Raw genomic sequence first — 13,996 nt, forward strand, 5'->3', positions numbered from 1 at the left:
GCCACAGAGTGGTTGTTGGAGCGAGGCGTGGTTTACCACAGAGGGTTGTTGGAGCGAGGCGTGGTTTACCACAGGGGGTTGTTGGAGCGAGGCGTGGTTTGCCACAGAGTGGTTGTTGGAGCGAGGCGTGGTTTGCCACAGAGTGGATGTTGGAGCGAGGCGTGGTTTACCACAGGGGGTTGTTGGAGCGAGGCGTGGTTTACCACAGGGGGTTGTTGGAGCGAGGCGTGGTTTGCCACAGAGTGGTTGTTGGAGCGAGGCGTGGTTTACCACAGAGGGTTGTTGGAGCGAGGCGTGGTTTACCACAGAGTGGATGTTGGAGCGAGGCGTGGTTTGCCACAGAGTGGTTGTTGGAGCGAGGCGTGGTTTACCACAGGGGGTTGTTGGAGCGAGGCGTGGTTTACCACAGGGGGTTGTTGGAGCGAGGCGTGGTTTGCCACAGAGTGGTTGTTGGAGCGAGGCGTGGTTTGCCACAGAGGGTTGTTGGAGCGAGGCGTGGTTTGCCACAGAGGGTTGTTGGAGCGAGGCGTGGTTTGCCACAGAGTGGTTGTTGGAGCGAGGCGTGGTTTGCCACAGAGTGGTTGTTGGAGCGAGGCGTGGTTTGCCACAGAGGGTTGTTGGAGCGAGGCGTGGTTTACCACAGAGTGGTTGTTGGAGCGAGGCGTGGTTTGCCACAGGGGGTTGTTGGAGCGAGGCGTGGTTTGCCACAGGGGGTTGTTGGAGCGAGGCGTGGTTTGCCACAGGGGGTTGTTGGAGCGAGGCGTGGTTTACCACAGAGGGTTGTTGGAGCGAGGCGTGGTTTACCACAGAGGGTTGTTGGAGCGAGGCGTGGTTTGCCACAGGGGGTTGTTGGAGCGAGGCGTGGTTTGCCACAGAGGGTTGTTGGAGCGAGGCGTGGTTTGCCACAGAGGGTTGTTGGAGCGAGGCGTGGTTTGCCCCAGGGGGTTGTTGGAGCGAGGCGTGGTTTACCACAGAGGGTTGTTGGAGCGAGGCGTGGTTTACCACAGAGGGTTGTTGGAGCGAGGCGTGGTTTACCACAGAGGGTTGTTGGAGCGAGGCGTGGTTTGCCACAGGGGGTTGTTGGAGCGAGGCGTGGTTTACCACAGGGGGTTGTTGGAGCGAGGCGTGGTTTGCCACAGAGTGGTTGTTGGAGCGAGGCGTGGTTTGCCACAGAGGGTTGTTGGAGCGAGGCGTGGTTTACCACAGAGGGTTGTTGTAGCGAGGCGTGGTTTACCACAGGGGGTTGTTGGAGCGAGGCGTGGTTTACCACAGAGGGTTGTTGTAGCGAGGCGTGGTTTGCCACAGGGGGTTGTTGGAGCGAGGCGTGGTTTGCCACAGGGGGTTGTTGGAGCGAGGCGTGGTTTACCACAGAGGGTTGTTGGAGCGAGGCGTGGTTTGCCACAGGGGGTTGTTGGAGCGAGGCGTGGTTTACCACAGGGGGTTGTTGGAGCGAGGCGTGGTTTGCCACAGAGGGTTGTTGGAGCGAGGCGTGGTTTACCACAGGGGGTTGTTGGAGCGAGGCGTGGTTTGCCACAGAGGGTTGTTGGAGCGAGGCGTGGTTTGCCACAGGGGGTTGTTGGAGCGAGGCGTGGTTTACCACAGAGTGGTTGTTGGAGCGAGGCGTGGTTTGCCACAGGGGGTTGTTGGAGCGAGGCGTGGTTTGCCACAGAGTGGTTGTTGGAGCGAGGCGTGGTTTACCACAGAGTGGTTGTTGGAGCGAGGCGTGGTTTGCCACAGGGGGTTGTTGGAGCGAGGCGTGGTTTACCACAGGGGGTTGTTGGAGCGAGGCGTGGTTTACCACAGAGTGGTTGTTGGAGCGAGGCGTGGTTTACCACAGAGGGTTGTTGGAGCGAGGCGTGGTTTGCCACAGAGTGGTTGTTGGAGCGAGGCGTGGTTTACCACAGAGGGTTGTTGGAGCGAGGCGTGGTTTACCACAGAGGGTTGTTGGAGCGAGGCGTTGTTTACCACAGGGGGTTGTTGGAGCGAGGCGTGGTTTACCACAGGGGGTTGTTGGAGCGAGGCGTGGTTTACCACAGGGGGTTGTTGGAGCGAGGCGTGGTTTACCACAGAGTGGTTGAGGCAGAGACCATTCGATCTTTTAAGGGGAAATTGCATAAATATTTAAAGCAGAAAAAGATACAAAGTTATGGGGTGAGAGCAGGTTATTGCATCATTTTGGGTGTTCGAGCACAACTGGCCTTAGACACAGACAGGCTCAATGGCCTCCATTGTGCTGCAAACCATTGGTTCACATCCAATACTGACAGATTCTGAGGTCCCAGAAATGATAGCTGGAAAACAAAGTTATAGTGTTTGAGTTCGTGTTTTTGAAAGAATTTTTTTCGAGCAGTAGCCGGGATAGAGCACAGTTGATAAGAGGTTGTACTGTTTCTGTGTGCGGCATTGATCAGACTGGTGTACTGTGTGCAGTCTGCTCACCCAAGGTATACAGAGCAGCAAGGATTGTTCTGAATATTAGGAACTTAATAGTGAGGAATGAAAGAAACAAGAAAGAACTTTTAAGACAAGCTGAGGTGCGATATAATTATAACTCTTTACGTCCAATGAGTGACTTTTGAAGTGTACTCATGCTTCTCATTTAGGCAAATGAAGTTTAAGAATGCAAGAATTTTTAGAAACAGGAGAATCCACTGCTGCCACTCGACAACATAACAACTACTTGCATTTATATAGCACCTTTAATGGAGCAAAACATCCCAAGCCGCTTGCTCTGTATCCTAAGGGAGCTGGGCTGGTTTTCTCCGGAGATGAGGTCAGTGCACAGCAAATGGGTTCCAGTTGAATGATTTTAACAAACAGAACAACTTTGTTGATGCATTTATATTGGGTAAAACAGTCCAGTCACATGTCCAGACTGATCATTTCACACTAGATAAACCTGAATTAAAAATGGTTTGAAATCGGAGTATTTATCTTCATTTTACAGGTTTCTGCACTGGCAATAGCAAGTGGAAATGGTCTGTTATTGAAAGGAGGGAAAGAAGCAACGTACAGCAACCAGATCCTGCACCAATTGACCCAGGAAGCACTTTCTATTCATGGTGTCAAGGACGCAGTTCAGTTGGTAGGTGCTGATTTAAACTTTTGGATAAGTGACTGGGAAAGGACAGTGGGGAGTGAGGGGGAGAGTGGGATTAGACTGGGTGGGAAATTAAAGGGTATGGGGAGTGAGGGGAGAGTGGGATTAGACTGGGTGGGAAATTAAAGGGTATGGGGAGTGAGGGGAGAGTGGGATTAGACTGGGTGGGAAATTAAAGGGTATGGGGAGTGAGGGGAGAGTGGGATTAGACTGGGTGGGATATTATAGGGTATGGGGAGTGAGGGGGGAGAGTGGGATTAGACTGGGTGGGATATTAAAGGGTATGGGGAGTGAGGGGAGAGTGGGATTAGACTGGGTGGGATATTAAAGGGTACGGGGAGTGAGGGGAGAGTGGGATTAGACTGAGTGGGATATTAAAGGGTACAGGGAGTGAGGGGAGAGTGGGATTAGACTGAGTGGGATATTAAAGGGTACGGGGAGTGAGGGGGAGAGTGGGATTAGACTGGGTGGGATATTAAAGGGTATGGGGAGTGAGAGGGAGAGTGGGATTAGACTGGATGGGATATTAAAGGGTACAGGGAGTGAGGGGGAGAGTGGGATTAGACTGGGTGGGATATTAAAGGGTACGGGGAGTGAGGGGAGAGTGGGATTAGACTGGGTGGGATATTAAAGGGTATGGGGAGTGAGGGGGAGAGTGGGATTAGACTGGGTGGGATATTAAAGGGTACGGGGAGTGAGGGGAGAGTGGGATTAGACTGAGTGGGATATTAAAGGGTACGGGGAGTGAGGGGGAGAGTGGGATTAGACTGGGTGGGATATTAAAGGGTATGGAGAGTGAGGGGGAGAGTGGGATTAGACTGGGTGGGATATTAAAGGGTACGGGGAGTGAGGGGAGAGTGGGATTAGACTGGGTGGGATATTAAAGGGTATGGAGAGTGAGGGGGAGAGTGGGATTAGACTGGGTGGGATATTAAAGGGTACGGGGAGTGAGGGGAGAGTGGGATTAGACTGGGTGGGATATTAAAGGGTATGGGGAGTGAGAGGGAGAGTGGGATTAGACTGGGTGGGATATTGAAGGGTATGGGGAGTGAGGGGGAGAGTGGGATTAGACTGGATGGGAAATTATAGGGTGCGGGGAGTGAGGGGGAGAGTGGGATTAGACTGGGTGGGATATTAAAGGGTATGGGGAGTGAGGGGAGAGTGGGATTAGACTGGGTGGGAAATTAAAGGGTATGGGGAGTGAGGGGAGAGTGGGATTAGACTGGGTGGGAAATTAAAGGGTATGGGGAGTGAGGGGAGAGTGGGATTAGACTGGGTGGGATATTATAGGGTATGGGGAGTGAGGGGGAGAGTGGGATTAGACTGGGTGGGATATTAAAGGGTACAGGGAGTGAGGGGGAGAGTGGGATTAGACTGGGTGGGATATTAAAGGGTACAGGGAGTGAGAGGGGGAGAGTGGGATTAGACTGGGTGGGATATTAAAGGGTACGGGGAGTGAGGGGGAGAGTGGGATTAGACTGGGTGGGATATTAAAGGGTACGGGGAGTGAGGGGGAGAGTGGGATTAGACTGGGTGGGATATTAAAGGGTACGGGGAGTGAGGGGGAGAGTGGGATTAGACTGGGTGGGATATTAAAGGGTATGGGGAGTGAGGGGAGAGTGGGATTAGACTGGGTGGGATATTAAAGGGTACGGGGAGTGAGGGGGAGAGTGGGATTAGACTGGGTGGGATATTAAAGGGTACGGGGAGTGAGGGGAGAGTGGGATTAGACTGGGTGGGAAATTATAGGGTACGGGGAGTGAGGGGGAGAGTGGGATTAGACTGGGTGGGATATTAAAGGGTACGGGGAGTGAGGGGGAGAGTGGGATTAGACTGGGTGGGATATTAAAGGGTACGGGGAGTGAGGGGGAGAGTGGGATTAGACTGGGTGGGATATTAAAGGGTACGGGGAGTGAGGGGGAGAGTGGGATTAGACTGGGTGGGATATTAAAGGGTACGGGGAGTGAGGGGGAGAGTGGGATTAGACTGGGTGGGATATTAAAGGGTACGGGGAGTGAGGGGGAGAGTGGGATTAGACTGGGTGGGATATTAAAGGGTACGGGGAGTGAGGGGAGAGTGGGATTAGACTGGGTGGGATATTAAAGGGTACGGGGAGTGAGGGGGAGAGTGGGATTAGACTGGGTGGGATATTAAAGGGTACGGGGAGTGAGGGGGAGAGTGGGATTAGACTGGGTGGGATATTAAAGGGTATGGGGAGTGAGGGGAGAGTGGGATTAGACTGGGTGGGATATTGAAGGGTATGGGGAGTGAGGGGAGAGTGGGATTAGACTGGGTGGGATATTAAAGGGTATGGGGAGTGAGGGGAGAGTGGGATTAGACTGGGTGGGATATTAAAGGGTACGGGGAGTGAGGGGAGAGTGGGATTAGACTGGGTGGGATATTAAAGGGTACAGGGAGTGAGGGGGAGAGTGGGATTAGATTAGATAACTAATGGAGAGAAACACCAGCACGGATTTGATGGGTTGAGAGGCCTATTTCTATAAGGGAACATTCATATCGTTCGGTGTGATCAAAGGGCTGATATATTGGTTATTGATTCTGGTGAGGATCTCTTTAAAGGATTGTGTTTTCTGTTTCAGGTCAACACACGTGAGGAAGTGGGAGATCTCTGTCAACTGGACAAACTCATTGATCTGATCATCCCTCGTGGCTCCTCCCAATTGGTTCGAGACATTCAAAAGGCATCGAAAGGCATTCCTGTGCTGGGACACAGTGAAGGGATTTGTCACGTGTTCCTGGATTCCAGTGCTAATATAGAAAAAGCCATCAGGATTGGTGAGTGAGGACTGACAGCAAGGCAGGGCTGGGAATTTGTACAGGAAAAGGTGGTTATCGCCCAGAGGCCTTTCCAAAGTGAGGTACTCCAGGCAAGAGGGCACCTTGTCACAGAAAGACTGGGGTTTGTCCCGCAGCATCATCTCTGCCCAGCCCCCAGCCCCCAGCCCCCATGACCAAGTCTGTGAATAGCTGGGCGGAGGGCTGCTGGTTACGCACAGTGCGGTGAGTGAGTTGAAACGTGTGGGAGCCCACTGAGCCGAATTTCATTGCACATCTGTGTGCTCCCAGCATGCACACTGGCGTGGACATTCTCAGTGAATCGGACAGAAACCCTCATGTGGCAGGCTCAGGATAATACTGGGGAAATCAGAGGCAGAATCTTTCTCCAATTGAGGTTTCCCAGATGTTTCGAATACCTTGTACCTCAGGAAGCTCCAGTGATGGGGCGGGGCCCGTTGGCGGGGGCGGGGCCCGGTGATGGGGACAGGGCCGGGTGGTGGGGTGGGGCCCGGTGGTGGGGCGGGTGATGGGGCCAGGGCGGGTCCAGTTGGCAGGGTGGGGGTGGGGCCGCGGGGTGGGGTTGGGCGGGGCCTGGGGTGGGGCCCATTGGTGAGGTGGGGGCGGGGCCGGATGATGGGGTGGGGGCGGGGCCCATTGGCGAGGTGGGGTGGGGCCGGAATGTGGGGGTGGGGCCGGGCCCATGGGGGCGGGGCCTGGGTGACGGGGGCGGGGCCCGGTGATTTTTTTACTCACTATGCAATACCTCTCATTAATCAGGGTTACATTTCTCTTGTGTTTTGTCTGCTCGATTCTGTGACTGATCCAAATTCTTCTGCAAATATTTAACTCCTTCCTCTGCCCATAGTTATAAATTGGAATGGTTTTAACTCACCTTGTTAATTTCAGATGCTGTCTTACTGGAATGTGCAGCATTAACACGTTGAGTGATTAGTGATGTGTCTATTGCTGCAACATTGGTCAACAGCCTGAAAGTAAGGCCCTTTATAGACTGCAGTTCCCAGAGAGCTCCCGGGAGATCTGCTGACTGTTTAGTAAGTTGCTGCTGACTGTGTCGAGCTGCTGTTGGTTAAATATGAACCTTTGTGCAGCTCTTGTAGAACCATCTGGTCACATGGGCCAGACATGTAATATATCAAAAGTTGAATAAAACCCATTTCTGTTTCCAGTTCGAGATTCCAAATGTGAATACCCTGCAGCGTGTAATGCTCTGGAAACACTGCTGGTGCACAGAGATCTACTGAGGACTCCCTTCTTTGACCAGATAATTGACATGCTGAGAATAGAACAGGTAAGGATATTATTCTAAATAATTATGTATATTAGACAGGGTTCCCAAAAACTCAGGGCTGCGGAAATGTCAGACAAACAGACAGAGACTGCAAGGGCAGCGTGGCCTTCTAGTGCTCATCGAGGTGAGGGGTGTTGCTGCGGGGGATGGGAAGTTTCCCATTTCATGCACCCAGTATAAACATCGAGCACTGCTGGTATCCTATCCATGTGGACATTGAGTGAGGGCAGGCCTGGGTTCAGCAGTGATGCCCCCCATGGCCAGACAGCCTGCTGTCGGGTTTCCAATGAAGAATGGACACTTGGGTGAGTTATGGGATGGGTGCTGCCTCATGTGGCTCTGTATCACGGTGAGTCTGTGTCATCAGCGGAGGGCGAAATATTGAGGTTGGATGGGGGGAAAGTACTGTTAAAATTGCCGTGTTAATCCCCCTAGGCCTGCGTCACTGACCTTTCACTTGCTGTGCTTTGTGCCAATGTGCAGGAAATTTATTTTCTTTCTATCCAGATTTATGCAACTAAGAGACCCACAAATTTAGAATTGTGTTCAGCCAGTGGCGATGCTTTGTGTTTCCAGGTGAAAATCCATGCTGGGCCGAGGTTTGCATCATACCTGACTTTTAGCCCCTCAGAAGTGAAGTCACTCCGCACAGAGTATGGGGATCTGGAGTGCTGCATTGAAGTTGTGGACAGCGTACAGGATGCGATCGGACACATTCACAAGTACAGTAGTTCCCATACCGACGTCATAGTTACAGAGAACGGTAAGTGACAGCACTCTATTCTAATATTGTCCTTTTCCTCATGCCCAACACTGAAGCCAGGTAAAAAACGCAAAGACTGGAAATGTGGAACGAAAGCAGAGAATGCTAAAACATCAGTGGGTTTTGATGGAGAGGCATGATAGTCAGTGTTTCAGGGGTACAGCCTTGATCAGAGCGGATACATTGAAAAACAAACAAGCATTTTAATAGAATCAGAACAAACTGGAGGCCTGTGACCAGCGGTGTGCCTCAGGGATCGGTGCTGGGTCCGCTGTTATTTGTTATTTATATTAATGATTTGGATGAGAATTTAGGAGGAATGGTTAGTAAGTTTGCAGATGACACCAAGATTGGTGGCATTGTGAACAGTGAAGAAGGTTATCTAGGATTGCAACGGGATCTTGATAAATTGGGCCAGTGGGCTGATGAATGGCAGGTGGAGTTTAATTTAGATAAATGTGAGGTGATGCATTTTGGTAGATCGAATCGGGCCAGGACCTACTCCGTTAATGGTAGGACGTTGGGGAGAGTTATAGAACAAAGAGATCTAGGAGTACAGGTTCATAGCTCCTTGAAAGTGGAGTCACAGGTGGATAGGGTGGTGAAGAAGGCATTCAGCATGCTTGGTTTCATTGGTCAGAACATTGAATACAGGAGTTGGGATGTCTTGTTGAAGTTGTACAAGACATTAGTAAGGCCACACTTGGAATACTGTGTACAGTTCTGGTCACCCTATTATAGAAAGGATATTATTAAACTAGAAAGAGTGCAGAAAAGATTTACTAGGATGCTACCGGGACTTGATGGTTTGACTTATAGGGAGAGGTTGGATAGACTGAGACTTTTTTCCCTGGAGAGTAGGAGGTTAAGGGGTGATCTTATAGAAGTCTATAAAATAATGAGGGGCATAGATAAGGTAGATAGTCAAAATCTTTTCCCAAAGGTAGGAGAGTCTATAACGAGGGGGCATAGATTTAAGGTGAGAGGGGAGAGATACAAAAGGGTCCAGAGGGGCAATTTTTTCACTCAAAGGGTGGTGAGTGTCTGGAACGAGCTGCCAGAGGCAGTAGTAGAGGCGGGTACAATTTTGTCTTTTAAAAAGCATTTGGACAGTTACATGGGTAAGATGGGTATCGAGGGATATGGGCCAAGTGCAGGCAATTGGGACTAGCTTAGTGGTATAAACTGGGCGACATGGACATGTTGGGCCGAAGGGCCTGTTTCCATGTTGTAAACTTCTATGATTCTTTCTATGATTCTAAAGGTGAAGAAGCGAAAAAAAGCAGGAGAGGAAGGTGTGTGTGGAATGATCTGTCACCTGCTTCAAAGGGAAGCCAGAGGGAAGGGACAAGGAGAGGGGTAGAAACTCTGTAAATCAGTCCTGATATTAAAACAAGAGAAGCAGATAAAACAGAGCCCGAGAGATCGAGGGGAGAAACAGACCCAAGGGTGCAGACTCCGCTATTCCGACAACGAGGATCTCCCTCTCCCCCACTTCACCCAGGCATCAACCAACAATCCCAACACACCCCGCTCTGAATAAAGAGCAATTGTAAGGAGTCCACCCCAGTCCATCACCGGCATCTCCACAGTACTCCAGCTGTGGCCGAACACTGGTTAGGCCACAGCTGGAGTACTGTGTGCAGTTCTGGTCGCCACACTACAGGAAGGATGTGATCGCTTTGGAGAGGGTGCAGAGGAGATTCACCAGGATGTTACCAGGGCTGGAGCGCTTCAGCTATGAAGAGAGACTGGGAAGATTGGGTTTGTTTTCCTTGGAGCAGAGGAGGCTGAGGGGGGATATGATTGAGGTGTACAAAATTATGAGGGGCACAGATAGCATGGATACTAAGGAGCTTTTTCCCTTCGTTGAGGGTTCTATAACAAGGGGACATAGATTCACGGTAAAAGGCGGGAGGTTTAGAGGGGATTTGAGAAAGAACTTTTTCACCCAGAGGGTGGTTGGAGTCTGGAACTCACTGCCTGAAAGGGTTGTGGAGGCAGGAACCCTCACAACATTCAAGAAGCATTTGGATGAGCACTTGAAATGCCATAGCATACAAGGCTACGGACCAAATGCTGGAATATGGGATTAGAGTAGACAGGGCTGATGGCCGGCGCGGACACGATGGGCCGAAGGGCCTCTATCCGTGCTGTATAACTCTATGACTATCATGAATAAAGAGCAGGCTAAGTTTTTAAAGTCAATGTTAAGACCAGGTGCCTAACTAAGGTAGTTTATGTATGGCAGCAAACTCTTTCAGTGACCAGGTTCCAGTGGTTTTCTTGTGTTTAATGGTAAAGTATTCATTTATATGTAGAGCTGAATTATGTGCAAAGAATGAGGAAGAAATGCAGTTATTAATTAAACTTCCTGCCCCTCACAGGAGCTCTAACCAGATTGGACAAGCTTGGATTGTTGTGTTCACTTCGAATTGAGCCGAGCTAAATCTGGGATTGAATGTATCCTGTTTTTAGTGGAGAATCTGAGTGTTTTATTCTGTTTTTAGTGGAGAATCTGAGTGTTTTATTCTGTTTTTAGAGGAGAATCTGAGTGTTTTATTCTGTTTTTAGTGGAGAATCTGAGTGTTTTATTCTGTTTTTAGTGGAGAATCTGAGTGTTTTATTCTGTTTTTAGTGGAGAATCTGAGTGTTTTATTCTGTTTTTAGAGGAGAATCTGAGTGTTTTATTCTGTTTTTAGTGGAGAATCTGAGTGTTTTATTCTGTTTTTAGTGGAGAATCTGAGTGTTTTATTCTGCTTTTAGAGGAGAATCTGAGTGTTTTATTCTGTTTTTAGAGGAGAATCTGAGTGTTTTATTCTGTTTTTAGTGGAGAATCTGAGTGTTTTATTCTGCTTTTAGAGGAGAATCTGAGTGTTTTATTCTGCTTTTAGAGGAGAATCTGAGTGTTTTATTCTGCTTTTAGAGGAGAATCTGTGTTTTATTCTGCTTTTAGAGGAGAATCTGAGTGTTTTATTCTGCTTTTAGAGGAGAATCTGAGTGTTTTATTCTGTTTTTAGAGGAGAATCTGTGTTTTATTCTGTTTTTAGTGGAGAATCTGAGTGTTTTATTCTGTTTTTAGAGGAGAATCTGAGTGTTTTATTCTGTTTTTAGAGGAGAATCTGAGTGTTTTATTCTGTTTTTAGAGGAGAATCTGAGTGTTTTATTCTGCTTTTAGAGGAGAATCTGTGTTTTATTCTGTTTTTAGTGGAGAATCTGAGTGTTTTATTCTGTTTTTAGAGGAGAATCTGAGTGTTTTATTCTGTTTTTAGTGGAGAATCTGTGTTTTATTCTGCTTTTAGAGGAGAATCTGAGTGTTTTATTCTGTTTTTAGAGGAGAATCTGTGTTTTATTCTGTTTTTAGAGGAGAATCTGTGTTTTATTCTGTTTTTAGTGGAGAATCTGAGTGTTTTATTCTGCTTTTAGAGGAGAATCTGAGTGTTTTATTCTGTTTTTAGTGGAGAATCTGTGTTTTATTCTGTTTTTAGAGGAGAATCTGTGTTTTATTCTGTTTTTAGTGGAGAATCTGAGTGTTTTATTCTGTTTTTAGAGGAGAATCTGTGTTTTATTCTGTTTTTAGAGGAGAATCTGTGTTTTATTCTGTTTTTAGAGGAGAATCTGTGTTTTATTCTGTTTTTAGTGGAGAATCTGAGTGTTTTATTCTGTTTTTAGTGGAGAATCTGAGTGTTTTATTCTGTTTTTAGTGGAGAATCTGAGTGTTTTATTCTGCTTTTAGAGGAGAATCTGAGTGTTTTATTCTGTTTTTAGTGGAGAATCTGAGTGTTTTATTCTGTTTTTAGTGGAGAATCTGAGTGTTTTATTCTGCTTTTAGAGGAGAATCTGAGTGTTTTATTCTGTTTTTAGAGGAGAATCTGAGTGTTTTATTCTGTTTTTAGTGGAGAATCTGAGTGTTTTATTCTGCTTTTAGAGGAGAATCTGAGTGTTTTATTCTGTTTTTAGAGGAGAATCTGTGTTTTATTCTGTTTTTAGTGGAGAATTTGAGTGTTTTATTCTGCTTTTAGAGGAGAATCTGAGTGTTTTATTCTGTTTTTAGAGGAGAATCTGAGTGTTTTATTCTGTTTTTAGAGGAGAATCTGAGTGTTTTATTCTGTTTTTAGAGGAGAATCTGAGTGTTTTATTCTGCTTTTAGAGGAGAATCTGAGTGTTTTATTCTGTTTTTAGAGGAGAATCTGAGTGTTTTATTCTGTTTTTAGAGGAGAATCTGAGTGTTTTATTCTGTTTTTAGAGGAGAATCTGAGTGTTTTATTCTGTTTTTAGAGGAGACGGCTGAATACTTCATGCAGCATGTTGACAGCGCCTGTGTCTTCTGGAATGCAAGTACCCGTTTCTCGGACGGATACCGTTTTGGACTTGGTAAGTGGGGGACCACACACGTAGATAAAGTAGGGATGAAGCTGTAGGAGGAAGAAAAGATTGATTCTCAGTTGGTATCACTCTCTTCGGTGAGTTGCAGGTTGTGGGTTCAAGCTGCGCTCCAGGACCTGAGCATGTGAACTAGGCTGATGGTCCAGAGCAGTATTGAGACTGCTGCCTGGTTGACCATTTGATGAGATGTTAAAGCAATCTGCCCATGCCAGTGGTTAGGTGGACGATGAAGACACTCCAGAAGGGGGGAGTCCTGGTGTTCTAGAGAACAATCCTTTTCCCAGCACCACCAAAAACAGGTTAACTGATCATTTATCTCACTGCTGCTTGTGGGATCTTGCTGTGCAGAAAATAACTGCCCCGTTTTCCCACATAACAGTAACTGCACAATGTTGTTCGTGGTATGTGAAGTGCTTGGGATGTTTTGAGAGATGTGCTGTGTAAATGCAAGTCTTTCTTTCTGACATCCACACTTCGATATTTGGGTTGTGTCCCAAAGGTGGCAGCCATTTTGCTCACTGTCCCATGAACAGTGATGACATAAATGACCAGTTGGTTTGGTTTTTGGTGTTTGTTGCGGGAGGGGTCCAGGAGAATTCCCTGTCCTTCCAGTAGTTCCATGGTATCTCTCCCTCAACCTTTTCTCCAATGAGAGTAGATTGTGCTTCCTCAGCCTGTCTTGATAACTCAGTGACCAATAACCTGGAACTATCTGTGCTGCCCTTCCCTGACTCCACACATCTCCTGTCTGTAGGTCTGGTGACCACAACTCGGCACAGGGCCCTGATGCTCAGGTATTGGTATCATTTCCATGGGCTTTTTAAAAATTCATTCTGGGGATGTGGGTGTCGCTGGCAAGGATAGAATTTATTGCCCATCCCGAGTTGCCCTGAGAAGGTGCTGCTGAACCACTGGTCACGGGTTTGATACAAACTGAGGGACTCGCGAGATCACTTCACGGGGCAGTTAAGAGTCAACCACGTTGGTGTGGGACTGGAGTCACGTATAGGCCCAGACCGGGTAAGGACGGCAGGTTTCCTTCCCTAAAGGACATTAATGAACCAGTTGGGTTTTTACGACAATCCGACAGCTTCATGGTCACTTTTACTGAGACCAGATTTTTATTTCCAGATCTTTTAAACTGAATTCAAATTCTCAAACTGCCGTTGCAGGATTTGAACTCACGTACTCTGGATTACTAGTCCAGTAACAGAACCACTACCCCACTGTGACATCTTACAGTGCTTTTCCGTTCAGAATGCAAACTCTTTCCTGATGGCACGGCTTTACCTGGGTCCCGAGAGTGGGTGTGTGAAGCAGCAGACAGTGCCATCCTCCTCCTGATCAGGTAAACTAAGAGCTTAGTTCAGGAGTCGCTGCGCTCTCTGTGAGCAGTCCAGCACCGGTATAACAGCTTGTAGCTGCTTTTGCAACTCCTGCTGTGCATTTGAACATCAGCTACATCTGGATCTCGTTCTCTGACTCATCCTATTAAATGACAAACATGTGCTTTTTTTCAACCAGTGCTATAAATCTGTCAATATTTATACAGGAAACTTGGAAAAGCAGTGTCCCTCAGTAATACTCCTAGTGTAAGTTGAGACAGTAACAATGTAATCACTGGCCTGGATATCCTTTC

General features: G+C 47.9%; 1 protein-coding gene across 8 annotated transcripts in view; it reads left to right on the forward strand.

Moving 5' to 3' along the window:
- Nucleotides 1–13,996, forward strand: part of aldh18a1 (aldehyde dehydrogenase 18 family, member A1) — a 57,993-nt gene that overhangs the window by 40,950 nt on the left and 3,047 nt on the right. For all 8 annotated transcript variants that reach the window (XM_068001937.1, XM_068001936.1, XM_068001943.1 and 5 more), the window contains 5 exons: nucleotides 2,948–3,085; nucleotides 5,701–5,896; nucleotides 7,087–7,208; nucleotides 7,785–7,971; nucleotides 12,250–12,345. In XM_068001937.1, coding sequence (XP_067858038.1) covers nucleotides 2,948–3,085; nucleotides 5,701–5,896; nucleotides 7,087–7,208; nucleotides 7,785–7,971; nucleotides 12,250–12,345 — 739 coding nt within the window. The remainder of the gene's footprint in view (nucleotides 1–2,947; nucleotides 3,086–5,700; nucleotides 5,897–7,086; nucleotides 7,209–7,784; nucleotides 7,972–12,249; nucleotides 12,346–13,996) is intronic.

This window comes from Heptranchias perlo, chromosome 21 (assembly GCF_035084215.1).
Source record: "Heptranchias perlo isolate sHepPer1 chromosome 21, sHepPer1.hap1, whole genome shotgun sequence".
Classification (NCBI taxonomy): Eukaryota; Metazoa; Chordata; class Chondrichthyes; order Hexanchiformes; family Hexanchidae; genus Heptranchias; species Heptranchias perlo.